Source organism: Tachysurus vachellii, chromosome 13 (assembly GCF_030014155.1).
Source record: "Tachysurus vachellii isolate PV-2020 chromosome 13, HZAU_Pvac_v1, whole genome shotgun sequence".
Classification (NCBI taxonomy): Eukaryota; Metazoa; Chordata; class Actinopteri; order Siluriformes; family Bagridae; genus Tachysurus; species Tachysurus vachellii.
In genome coordinates this window covers 20,793,969-20,808,178 of record NC_083472.1, presented here as the reverse complement: position 1 = coordinate 20,808,178, position 14,210 = coordinate 20,793,969, and the positions used below count along the sequence as shown (strand labels likewise).

General features: G+C 38.3%; 1 protein-coding gene across 3 annotated transcripts in view; it reads right to left on the bottom strand.

Annotated features, from left to right (window-relative positions):
- Positions 1-159: 159 nt before the first annotated feature.
- Positions 160-14,210, bottom strand: part of LOC132855991 (C-terminal binding protein 1) — a 24,738-nt gene continuing 10,687 nt past the window's right edge. For all 3 annotated transcript variants that reach the window (XM_060885320.1, XM_060885321.1, XM_060885319.1), the window contains exons 2-9: positions 13,154-13,308; positions 8,271-8,415; positions 7,914-8,120; positions 6,930-7,144; positions 6,224-6,354; positions 5,713-5,840; positions 4,919-5,030; positions 160-1,547 (exon numbers count right to left, since the gene is read on the bottom strand). In XM_060885320.1, the coding sequence (XP_060741303.1) occupies positions 1,361-1,547; positions 4,919-5,030; positions 5,713-5,840; positions 6,224-6,354; positions 6,930-7,144; positions 7,914-8,120; positions 8,271-8,415; positions 13,154-13,308 (1,280 nt within the window). In that variant the 3' untranslated portion in view covers positions 160-1,360. The remainder of the gene's footprint in view (positions 1,548-4,918; positions 5,031-5,712; positions 5,841-6,223; positions 6,355-6,929; positions 7,145-7,913; positions 8,121-8,270; positions 8,416-13,153; positions 13,309-14,210) is intronic.

Genomic DNA, 14,210 nt, shown 5'->3' with positions numbered 1-14,210 from the left:
AGGTACAGATTAATGAATCTTCTCCATGTGGAATTGACTCACACGATCCGTCCCTGATTACCGTCCTGCTGCATAGCTTCTGGTGTGATTTGGGCTTAATGTTGTGCACGATCATCATCTCATGCTTGAGAAATTCAGTGCCATCACCCTGAAAAGCCATGTCATTAAATTTGGACTTTTATTTCATTTAAAATAATTCATACAAATGCATACAGTCACAAACATTTCTTTTTTTTTTTTTTTTTGAATTCTGTTTAACAAAAAAATAATGATATCTCATAGTATATATAGTATGTATATTGCTAGCCTACCACTTTAACCAGGAAGGAAACTATGTAGGCAATGGAGCGCTGCAACTACCCCGGCAGCTGCCTCGTAAAACACGGTACGGTCAAGTCACACAGAAACAGGCAAGCATGACGCCAGCTTTTCACAAGACAAACTTTTTTTTTTCTTTTCCATCAAAACAGGACATTTTTTTTTACCTTTAACACATAAGGTAGTACATGCTAAGTTAACAAACAGGAACAGAAAATAATAAACAACAACAAAAAAAAAAAAAAACACTCAATATACTTTTTGAAAGTACTGTGCTAAAGTAGACTACAAAAAAAGACACATGGATACAAAAAAAATTAAAAATTGATGCACTATGTGATTTAATTCCAGAGGGAGGGAGGGAGGGACAGGAGAAAAATAATTTTCCTGAGAGGGTGTGCAAAACAGGCCTCTTTCGGGGCTTTTTCTTTTTAAAAATCATACCAAAAACAAAAAATAAAACAACAATAAAAAAACTAATCTATTAGTTGATGGTTACCTCCCTTTATGCTGTTTTTCTTATTTTTCTTTTCTACAAACCACTGATCGTATCCTAAAAACTGTACACAAACAGGTTACATTCAGAACTACGGCTGTTTTAACAATGAAACCCATCGGACATAAAAAATAAAAAAATAAAAAAAAAATTTTAAAAATCAAAAACATTGCCCACTGCACTACAATCTAAACCAGCAGGATTTGTTTTAGGGAGTTGTTTGTTAGTTTGTCCAAAATGTTGTTTCCACACCAAAAAAAAAAAAAAAAGAAAAATAAAGAGAGAGAGAGAGAAAGAGAGAGAGAGAGAGAGAGAGAGAGAGAGACAGAGATAGAGAGAGAGAGAGAGAGAGAGAGCATGAGCATGATCATGATCCACCACCTTTAGTTCAAACAGTAGGCTACTTTAGACAGTCACGGTTTGTTGTTATTTTTTTTTCTTTGCTGGTTTCGAGCATGTGGTGCTCGTCTTCTTTGGGGTAAAGAAGGACCAGGTGAGTTCTCTAGTGATAAGGAAAACTCTAGATAGAATCTCATAAGTGTGTGGCTACAACTGCTCGTTGGGGTGCTGCTCTCGGTCGGGCTCGGCTTTGCCCGTCTGGCCTGGAGACGGTGCGTGGGGCGGGTGTGCTACAGGGGGAAGGCTGTGGCTGATCGGCACGGCGCTCGGCACGATTCCCTCCACTGGTGGCGGGAGGCCTCCGGATGGCAGGCTCACCACACCGGGAGGATACCTGTAAAGCAGAGAGGGAAAGAAAGAAGAATCAGTATTTCACTTACACTTAAAAGTCAATCAGACAATTATATTAAAAGCTAAGCTGCAAGTACGGATCATTAGACAACCAAATCCCCCCAAAAAAATAAATAAAAATAAAAATAAATAAATAAAATTGACAAATATGCGGAAGAGGATACATGAGAAAAAAAAAATTGAGAAAGTCTTCGGTGCTGCGATCAATACACTGATTCTTCTATTCATTCTGTCTTCTACGGGAAGACATTACACTCCATTCTTCTACTTCATTTTTTTTGTCCGGGGAGTTTTGGTGCAAGACACTGCTCTGTATTGTGCACACTTCTGTGGGGGTTGTGTGAGCAAACAGCCGTGACTTTATAGTGACGAACTGGGTGCATTTGCACCAACTAGCTTTTTTCCCCCAAATAACTGTTTTGTCAGTTAAACGGCAAATTATTACATGTTGGGCTCAAAATATAATAAATATACACACAAATAAATATGCACTATGCTTTAAATGTTCGAAACAGAAATGCATTCGCGTCAAGTAAAAAAAGTGTTGATTGCTTAGCTGTTGCTAAGATACTTAAACTAGCCACTAGAAGGCTTTATGTACAGTCAAATATACAAGGGATATTTAAAAAGTATACACACCCTGTTCAATTTTTTTTTCTTCAGAACAGAAACATTTCCATAAAAAAAAAAAAATAAAAAAAAAAGCTACAAAAACCATGTTACCCAAGTGTGCACAAACCTAAACTAATACTTTTTTGTTATATCTTAAAGTCATTTTGGATAATAGTCTATCGTGGCACATCTTGCCAATATTTATTTCCACTCTTTCATGTGAAAGCATTACAGATCCATCAGCTTGTAAGATTTATTTATTTAGATTCAGGTCTGGCCTCTGACTCACTCAATCAAAAACATCGATCAGCTTTGGTTTGATCTATTCCTTGGTTGATTTGGATGTACGGTTTGGGCACGTGTGCAATTTATTTTCATCTTCAGCTTACTAGCTAGTCATGATTCCCTCCACCTTGACAAATAGCCCTAGTTCTAGCTGAAGAACAGCGGCAGTAAATCCTGATGCTGACACCACCATGCTTTGCATTTTTTAGCATTAGCCATACATTTTAGAATCATGGAATTATTTGAAAATCTGAAAAATAACATTCACACATCTTGCCACATGGTTTGAAGTGACTTAGTTAAGCTTCCATCCCTCCATCCTACTTCACAGCCCAGACGTGTGAAGAGATTTCTGTCACATGCAGAGAGCAATCAGAACTTGTCAGATATTCTTGCAGCTCCTTTAATCTCCCTGTAGGTCTTTAGACAGCTTCCTTGGTAAGTGTTTTTCTTTTTTTAAATTTTGGATGGACGTCCTGTTCTCGGTTATGTTACTATGAAGTCGTGACCTAATGGATAGAGAGTTTGACTCCTAACCCTAAGGTTGTGGGTTCGAGTCACGGGACAGCAATACCACAACTGAGGTTCCCTTGAGCAAGGCACCGAACCCCCCAACTGCTCCCCGGGCGCCGCAGCATAAATTTGCTCTGGGTGTGTGTTCACGGTGTGTGTGTGTGTGTGTTCACTGCTGTGTGTGTGCACTTTCGATTGGTTAAATGCAGAGAACAAATTCTGAGTATGGGTCACCGTACTTAGCTGTATGTCACGTCACTCATTTACTCACTCATGATGCTCCGTCTTCTCTATTTTTAGACGCGTGACTTTACGATGTTCCGTTGTACATGTAACGATTTGGAAATTCATTTACGCCCCTCTTCCGATCGATACCATTCAATAATGAAGAGAACTCGCATGCTTTGTAAGATGAAACTGAGAAGATCCTAAAGAAACATCTGATCTTTATTTACCGTTAATAAGTATAATTCCCCTGATGACAGCTGTATGATAATTCTTTTGGACATGAGACTGAACGTGATTGGCTCGGATTCGGATCACAGCTACATCACCGATTGTAAAAGGGTGCGTACACTTATACAACCGGCTTACTGTAACTTTTTACTTTTCTCTAAAAGGTTTCTGATTGTTTTTCCTGTCATTTTTATACACTGTAATTTAACACTAGATGGTGGAAAAAGATTCTGATGTAATTTATCATGGTTTCGTTTTTTCAGTCACAAAAACCAAGACTTTTTGTAGGATCCTATATATAAATATACAAATACATACTTTTATTACAGTTAATACTTGCCCCCATTTAATTGGGTAATGATTTTTTTTGTTTTGTTTTGCAAATACATTTCATGTATATTTATTTATTTAAAAAAAAAAAAAAAACTCTAGTAGCTTCCCAATGTTAACTTAAACTATTTTACATGCAGAACATGTGCACAGTATCATGTTTGGACATTTTGTGGTCAGCACATCACTTCGCACATTTGTTTATATAAACTGTGTAGTCTATAAGCACTTAGTGGGAAAAGTCCAGGGTGGAAAAAGCACCATGGGTGAAAGTGAAATCTGCTTTAAAGATTTTTTTTTTTTTAAGACTTTTGTGTTTTATTTTTGTGTTTGGGTTTTCAAGTGGAATATTATATTCGATGCTTCAGTGTGTTACTGATTATAAGGACATTTTTTACATTTTCCAGTGTAAATTTGAGCATATCTGGTCGTTTTATCTAACGTTATTGTGATTAGCTTGTCCGTGGTTGTGATGTGCTCACAGTACACTTGGTGCTGATATATTTACAGAGTCACTTGGGGTGTGGTGTTATGATAACTGCAGCACATGAGATAACACTGTGGTGCATCTCTTGCACTGTAAAACTCTCAGGGGATCTGATAGAAAGAACCAGAATAACACCCAGGAAATGGAGGCTGGCAGAGATCTGGCAACAGCATTTAAGGTTATCTAATGTTAAATAGCTGGCGAATCACTCCTTTGCTAACGGTGACCCTTCGGGATTTCATATAACTCATGTTTGGGGTCAAAACAAAAGTTCAAGAGTGAGAAAGATAAGAATGGAGCAAAAATAAGCTAACAGATGCCAAAAAGATGAGAGATGATATAGACAGAAATTTGAAAAAAAATAAAAAATACATCCTCCATCCTTATATCTGTTTCAGGTTAATTATTCCAGGAGATTGGATTCGATCTAGTGGGTAATGGCTTAGAATCATAAACGCAACAACTTACAACATCTCGCACAAATAAACATCCTCAGAACCACTCACACCCTTTCCTGCACCTCCCAAACTGTGACACTGCAGTTCCCCCAATACACTCCATCCTCCCTGTAGGTTTAACCGGTGTGTAAACTGCTGCGCTGACTAAACAGTTTAATAAGTAAACAAATCTGTATTGATATCCCAATGCTAGCGCAAGTGTATTTCAGGCACCTGTAGGCTCCGTTCAGCTCGGGGTGGATGGCAGGGTCCATGCCTGCCCAGTGAGTGGTCTGTGTGAGAAACTCCTTATTCACACAGTTCTTCAGGCTGTCTGGAATACGACCTGGGAGGAAAAAAATAAGCTGTGTTACACCACAACAATACAGCAACTTCGGGTGACGAAGAGTGTTAAAAATTCGGCAACAATTGTATAGCAAGAAAAACAGTTCTGTATAAACACTTATTTGGAAAAAATTCAAATCCAGCAACAACAAATCCTTAAATCTATAATTAACGTGATTCTACACTCAGCCGCTCGAACTGTATTTCCGGCTGCAAGGTTAATATTATTGCGCTTGTTCTAATGCGTTATCGTTTCTATAGCAACAGCTGATTCATAGGGCCACAGCGTATAATCCAAGCCTAACAATAAACACATTTAAAAGTATTTTTGTATTGAATGGGATTATGTATAGTATAAATGTACAATCTTAGATACTGTGTGATATGTTTTATGTTTTATTTAGCATTTATGGAAGGAGTCTCTGGTGCCAGTAACAATCAGGAAAAAAAGGTGTAACAGCCTTTTCTGTCATCTTTATAGATAGATGATAGAGGAAGGTGCATGTTGTGGTTTTCCTGTTAATAAGCAGATTTTGTTTTCCATGTTATTTTCGTGTCAAGAGAAAGTGAAACACATCATGTTTCACTTTCAAATATATTTTTATCATTCGTTATTTGGATATAAAACACATTACCCTCTATCAGGCATGAGTCATTTGTTTAAAACCGTAACTGTGCCGTACCGGTAATGGCTCTGCGGATCTCCCGAGCTGCTTCCTCCCTCATCTCGATGGAGGCCTGCTCGCTGTACCAGGCAGCGTGAGGAGTGCAGATCAGATTAGGGGCATCTTTCAGAGGTCCCTGGCTGAAACTGAGACGGGGAGTTAAAGGAGTAAGACGACTACATTTACATTTACGGCATTTAGCAGACGCTCTTATCCAGAGTGACTTACATTTTATCTCATTTTTATACAACGGAGCAATTGAGAGTTAAGGGCCGTGCTCAGGGGCCCAGCAGTGGCAGCTTGGTGGACGTAGGAATCGAACTCACAACCTTCCGATTGGTAGCCCAACACCTTAACCACTAGGCTACCACATCCCCACTAGGCTACCGACTAGCATGCATGAAGCAAATAATGCCTCATTGAGTTCTGTCGAATAACCTGAGGTACTCTGATTCTGTCTCCCACACACAAACACACACAGTTACCAGAGCAGCTCTCGTTCTCTCCACACTACACACTCATGGCTCACCTAAATGGCTCCGTCTCGTGAACGTCGAGAGCTGCGCCACGTATTCTGCCCTCTTTTAGTGCCTGAGCAAGTGCTTTCTCATCCACCAGTCCCCCTCGTGCAGTGTTCACCAGGAACGCACCCTGACGCATCTAACAAAAACACAGTTCAGTCTATTTTTGTGTATAGTTCATAATAAGGTCAAAGCCTGAAGAAAGCATGAGCAAAAACAGGTTTGAGAATGGATTTGTATAAAGCAGAAGAAATCGATAGTTCTGATATTGAAATAATGATTAATACACAATCAACACAATAAAATAATATGTATAAGAAAGAGGTTGCACATGTTCCTTAGGAATATATGCATTTTATTAGGGTAAGTGAATGGAGTTGAATCGAGTGCTCAGGACAAAAAAAATGAAGAAAAAAAAAGAAATGAAAAGAAGAAAGCGGAACCTCTAGGTGTCAGTTAATATCGCAGAGCTCAAGCAACCTACACAAACATCAATCTTTCCTAATTCATACGTCAGCTGCCATTTTTATTGGGTGGAAAAAGCAACCTGCTATTTGGCACATTGAGTGTGAACTCATCTCAGCATGCTTTGATCTTAAAATGTGGAGCTTCTATGAAAAATATGTCAAAGACTGGCATGTTTGCTTTTTGAAGGTGAAAGACCTGTTTGATATATGAGGCGTGTGTGTGTGTGTGTGTGTCTGTCTTTCTTACCTGTTTGATAGTGAAGTCGTTGATGAGGTGGTGGTTGTGTTCGTTCAGGCTGCAGTGGAGTGTGACGCAGTCTGAGTGGAACAGTAAGTCTTGTAGTGTGTTTACTCTCTGTAGTCCCAGCGCTCGCTCCATGCCATCAGAAAGGTAGGGGTCGTAGAAGATCACATTAAAGCCAAATGCTTTAGCTCTCAGAGCTACAGCCTGACCAACACGCCCTGAAACACACACACACACACACACATACACACACACATACACACATACGACATATCAATAGCCTTTCCTTCTACTCAAATCAGACTGGTTTCATTTCCTCTTCTAAAGTGGCTTTAAATGACTGATTAATTTAACGATTCGATTTCGAGCGTCTCATATCCGCTTTACATTAAAGATCATTTGTGATTCCCAAGTCCGTATCTGGTGCTTAATTAAATATAAAAAGAGGTTGTAAATATTCCGTCGCATTAAGCCTATAGTGCATGACATTATTTTAGTATCATTAAGTGCTTTATTCAAAAATAAAATAAAATAAATAAATCAGAAACACTAGCGCTGTTCATTAAAAATTATACAGAATAAATAGCAATAAAAGCAGTAGAAAGTACAGTAACAATCTCAGTTTAATAAATAGATAAAAATAGTTAATAAAAATAATTCAATAAATTGTCTAGAAATTATTTCCCTTCCTGTTATAGCGATAAATGTATTTTTTATTTTAGATTTTTGTTTAAGAATCAATTGTTTACCTGAAAAAAAACAACAACTTTATATTACCTATGCTTTTTTTTTAATTATAACTTAAATTAAATAGAATTTCCCCATATTAGAAAGATTATTTTCTTTGAATATTCCCCACATTAGACTATAATATAAACTGTTAGCATTTATATTAAAACAAACAATTTATTATTATTATTACTATTATTACGACTACTAATAATAATAATTAGAAGAAGAAGATTAACAGCGATTGTGTAAACTGACCAAGTCCGATGATCCCCAGAGTCTCCCCTCTGATGCGAGCAGCTCCAGAAGCGACCTCACGGATTTGCTCCACACTCTGGACCCGCGTGCCCTCACGGAGAGCCTGGTGCAGCCAGGTGGTGCGTCTGTAAAGATTGAGGATGTGACACAGCGTCGTATCGGCTGTCTCTTCCACCGAGGCTGACGGCATGTTACACACAGCTATACCTAAAAACATCAAATAAATAAAATAATTTAAAATAAATAAATAAATAACCAACCCAAACGCATTACTATACGGAGAGAGGTTTATACACACACTGCATAAACTACAAAATGAAGTCAGCGTTAACACGGCAAGGAAGGAAATGAGATTACCCAATTCACCCGCTGATTTAATGTCGATGTTATCGAAACCGCTGCCTATGCGGACTATAATTCGAAGTGCTTTGAATTTCTCCAGATCCTCACGCATTAGTGTTATGGTGTGGTACATGAGCGCTCCGACGGCCTCGTTCAGTACCTGGAGGAACACACGAGACAAAGGAGAGGACAAGTGAGGGCAAATATATACAAATAAACTCCTACTTTCTGTATTAAATAAGGAATTATCTATGTGTAGGTGTTTAATGACATTTTTTTTCAATGGCATAAACATGTTAAGGAAATTATTATTAACAAAAAATAAAGTTTTAAGGAGGTAATGGATGACAAAGCTGGGTAAATAAATACTATTTTTTAAATTAATTAATTAATTAATGCAAACAAAGGATTACAGGACTAAAAAACTTCCTGAAAAGGGATAAATAAAATATTTCTAAATCTCCAAAAATCAAGACAACACTCAAACAGGCCACAGATGGCCACAGATAAGCAAAACCTTAACGATTAAACACTATGACTATAGAGAAATAATATAATGTTTATTCCAGGTGTGTGGAGACTCTGAACCACTCTGCAATACCCAAGTCCTTGTCTAAAACTGTACGTCATGTTTTCTAATGTTTCTTAAGAGTTTCGTTTGGGGAGCAACTTATTAGAAATTCCAGGCAGTGTCGCTCTTATTCATCCGGTTTGTTCGTGGTCTTGGCCACAGAAACGTACCGCATTAACATGAAGACTGGGCGAAAAAACATAACCATTGCGAATGTGCTGTGAAGCATTTGCTGACGTTAGGTTTGCTATTCATGCCTCCCACAGTTACACACTGAATTATATTGCCCAGCTCCACAAACACCTACACTCATAAAACAGGGATTAATTCATAAATGCGTTTACTTGGATCCGCCGCAGAGAACTATCTGGCGTTCATGCAAAAGCAAAATGAATTGCGTTTTGCATTTCCAAGTAAAAACGGCGTCCGTCCTGCGTCGAGGTCAGTTCAGCTGCATGTCTATTAAGACCTTATTTCCATGAAATACTGTTCATGGAAATGTGCTGACCCTTGGTTGGGATTTTACTGTACGTTACCATGGAAGCGTTTCTGCTCCGTCGACCACATGACTAAAAACATTTCAGCTCCACCTTATTAACTTTCATACTCAGACGACCGCCGCTGCAGAGGTGCTTCTCATTTTGTACACACTGCCTCGGGACTTTGAGCTTAATTATCAGCACGGCTTCCGTTCCATCCTATTACTGGATTTCACTAGGAATTCAAATCGCTATAGTTTAAAACATTTCTTAGAATCTAATAATTCTATTTTTACATAACACTAGTTGAGGATGACGATTTACAGGACAGCAACGATACATTAAAATTTCAAACACGCCTTTCTCTTTGCGGCAAAGGCAAATTAAATGCAACCAACTGACAGAGAAATAAAATAAAACAAGTAAAATACTGACACATGATTTCCATTTACAAACTGAAGAGCCAAAAAACTCTATAAATATGTAATTAAATTTGTAAATAGATATTCTTCATTAAAGAAAAAAACTTCTAAAACTATTGATGACATTATTACATGTCTGTAACGGTGTTGTGTTGAATATGATGGATTAATCTAATACAACATGCCCAATAACAGGGATCCAAGAGTTCTTGGTGCACAAGAAAGAAATAAAATACATTAAAAACTTGCATTTACTGGCAAATAATCAACAACAGTTTAGATATCATGTGACCGGATGCAAAGCATCTGATACCAGGTTGATAATTCGTCGTATTAAATAACTGCACATCCTGAACTGTTTTCTTACCAGAATCCTTTCTTCCATGCTTTTTCTGTAGCGCTGATCATATACAGGGTTGTAGGGACCCTATAGTCAGGGTGCCAACTCACCACAGGGCACACAGACAATTTAGGGCCTTTTTACACCTGGTCACTTCATGCGTTTTCTCTGATCCGACAGCTATCTGATTTGTTTAAATTGTTCCATTTACATTAGGCCACATAAATCCGTCTTGGGGAACCGGATATCAATCCGATCTTTCTACTCCCGCCCAAAATGCAAATATATTTTACTTCATTTCTGGGGTAATTGGAATGGAACACGCTTTGGTGTATTTGGTTTTCAGAATGCAGAAATTGTTACGACGGTTATGCTACAAAAAACAGCATTTACTGTTTGCTGCATTTTCGCTGGCGGCAGCAGTGCATTTTAAGACCCAACGAGACTCCTGGGTGAAAGATCACCTGTGAGTGACGCGCTTCCGTTTGGGAGGAGTTTAGCGCTGACGTATGTGGCTTGAACAACCACATTCGTTTACACCTGTCCAGTTTCATCTGAAATGCGTCCCAGACCACCTCCTGAAGTGGCTTGAACGATCGGATTTATATCCGTCTCGAAAAAGTTTCGGAGGGCATTTAGACCAGGTCTTTTTACCATTGGATAGCTATCTGATCACAGAAAACGCATGAATTGGCCAGGTGTAAAAAGCCCCTTAGACATGACAATCTGCCTCCAACGTACATCTGTTGACTCGGGGGAGGAAACTGAAGTGCCCAGAGGAAACCCCTGACATAACCCACAACATTAAGCCACCATGGCTACTTTTCTTACCAGAATCACTTAATTAACTCAATTTCAAAAAATGGACATTGTCTCAAAGCAGCTTAACAGAACAGAACATTTTTATGTAGATTTATTTCAATATCCGTTGCCCAAGATGACACCGGCAAGGAAAAATTCTCTTAGATGGTATGAGGAAGAAAGAAACCTTTAGAGGAACCAGACTCAATGGGAACCCATCCTCATCCTTATCCATGAATTAATCAACCTCAATTAATCAATGAATCTATCTATTAATCATCAATTAGTTTAAACAATAAATCAAATAAACGGCAAATCCTGAAGTGAACCTTTACTTTATGAATGTAATAAGACTGGAGACTGCATGTATAAATACATATATAATGAAATAAATAACCTTCATCATAGTCTCATCTTCTGACCAATTAGAGTTGGGAATTATAACAACACTGCGTTATAATACATAAAGTAAGCATTACTAACTAAAGCCTGTGTGTCAGCTGAACCTGGGAAAATCATTTTTTGAGGAAGATATTTACGAAGCCTTGGAGAGCTGCTGCTCATTTAAAATAATAAATAAATAAATAAATAGTTGACTGCTGATCATTGTGTCACTGTCGCTTTGACAAATACCACTGATCTCAATCACATGCAGCAAAACAGCAGAATAAGAGCTTTTTATTCTCTGTAATAACCCCATCCGTTCAGCACGGGAAGTTTAAATTGGCTTGTTGAAGACAACAGGGAGGAAAACCAGAGAGCCATCTGTCACTGCGAGCTCTGGGGGGAGCACGGCGGAGCCTGGCGCCTGCCCAAAAATACGCGACACGTGCCAAAAAAAGAAGATCCGCAAGTCAGCAGAAATTCAGAAAGCCGTGTTCGGGTTTCTTAAACGGGATTAAATATTTAAGAGGTTACGTTTGATCGCGAAGCGAAGAGCATGTAGGAAACTTTCTGTTCTATACTTGATTTAGAGGCAGAGATCATGAAAATCTGACATCATGATTACAGCCATAAACAGAAACTACGATGTAGTAACCAGCTGCCACAATGACCTAGAAATTAGCCTGTAATTTTAGATACAGTTGTAACTGCAAGCTCGTGGGTCAATATACATAAGTTCAGAGCAGAATAAACTCTGTTTATGTTTAATATGTAAATTAGCTGGCACGTCTACTGGAGTCGGATTGTTGACGTCGAGGCTTTGTGACAAGTTACAGTACAATTACAATCTACAAAAAAAAAAAAGGGGAACTTGTAATAAATCCAGATTTATTCACAGGCAATTAATTCAAATGTGTTTTCCGGTGTATAGATTGCTCGAACAATATGAGTCCACTGTTAACAGTTTACAATTTATCATTTATAAAATGCTAGTGCTTTTAACGCAGAACTGTTTTTAATTACCTTAAAAGTTTTTAATTAACTAACAGTAACTATAATAAAAATTCAAAATCACAGCGCTGTTCGAACGTCTATTCCGATTAGGGCTGTCATTCTTCAACCCGATATTCGAACGTGACGTGAAAAATTTCAAGCTTTAATTTGCCCAGACGACTATTAACATGCAGCCTGAGCACTTTAGACAGCTTTTAAGTTTGCTGATCAGCATCTGATCCAGCAGCAAGCATCCTATGAACTCTTGACCGATTAGTAAATTAAGCTAAAGTTACAAAAATGGAAGATAACGGCAAGCGGTGGAGCCGATTCGAGCAGGCAATTACGACCCGGCGTCATCTAAAAAGCAGCGTGTCGAAGTATTACAGTTCTACACTGTAGATGGCACAGTTACGGTCAAAGACTTTTTGTCTTAGACCTCAATGACAACAAATCTTCAGTCTCAGCTGTTGACTACCACCCCGACGAGGCAGCAGAAAGTTGGCACAGACGAGTGGAGCAGCGCCACATCTAAACTCATACCACTGTTTATTATTCAGTGACATTGTACAGAGTGTTAATAAAATACTAAAATGTATGGCTATGTGGCGTTTTTTTTTTTTTTTTTTTTTTAAAGGGGGAATATTTGAACACATTTGAAGAAATCACATGACATATAAACATGATTGTCTTAATTCTGATTGGTCAGTGTTGATACACTTTCCATAATAGCAGCACTGACAATACTGTAGCTTTAAAACAAATTACAGGTCAAACAAATCTTATTATGTAAGAGTTACCATAGATGTCCTGTCTGGTCAAGAAAATGCTATGATGTCATTTATGTGTAACTGATAAAACATATAAAATATATACACAAATATAAACACAGTAAAAGATTCCTCTACCTTTTCGTGGATCTCCTGGGTGGACTGAGCGTCGCAAAAGGCCACCGTGGCCACGTCCTTCAGGATAGGCATCTCTACCGTGCAGTCCCGGCCGTCCAGCAGCGCCACCAGAGGACGAGGGTGCATGGGCCCGTTCATTATAGGAGGCCGAATGCCTGCACAGAGAGATGTGGAAGTTGAGTTATTTCTTTTTCCTCACTGTGGCTCCAAGTGCTACCGTGCAGCGCTGTAGGCAGAGATGTTGCTCCTGGGGATGCGGTTTCGAATACTGCGACTTTATCAAGAGTTCAGTTGTGCTGAATTCGAAAGACACCCGAATCATAGGTCTAAATAAAGTTTAATAAATCTCATAATAATGCAACGAATGCTCGAGACGTCTTCGAGTCTGTCGTTTCTGTGGCATGCGATATGCACCGAAATGTCTCGATTACAGCAAACGGACTTGTACAGAACGAACGGCTCGCCACCCCCGTTATGCAAGGATCAATTCCACTTTGTGGTAAAATGAATCATGGCAATACAAGCCGCAGCTTGGAAATTGAGGCCACCCCACGCTCCGGCATTATAGCCTCAAAAAAAAAAAAAAAAAAAAAAAAAGCAGGGAGGAAGGAAAAAAAAAGAGCAAGACGCCTCAATGACTCGAGCTAAAGATACCAACACTAAAGGAAAGTCAATAAGAGAAAAAACTTCCACAATACTGATCAATGTCTATGTGCTCTCAGTGAACACAAATGGAGTCGGTACCAACGTCTATTTCTGTACAAATTTGAGCACTTTCTGAGCACAAAATTTCTATCACAATCTCAGGAGAATATATATCTGATATCACTACATTAGTCTTAGCCAAGGGACTTGTTTTGTTAAATACTTGAATAAATCTAATTAATTATCACAACTGTCATAGACTTAGTTTTTATATATATATATATATATATATATATATATATATATATATATATATATATATATATATATATACACACACACACACACACACACACACACACACACATACACACATACACACATTTTTATATATATATATATATATAAATAA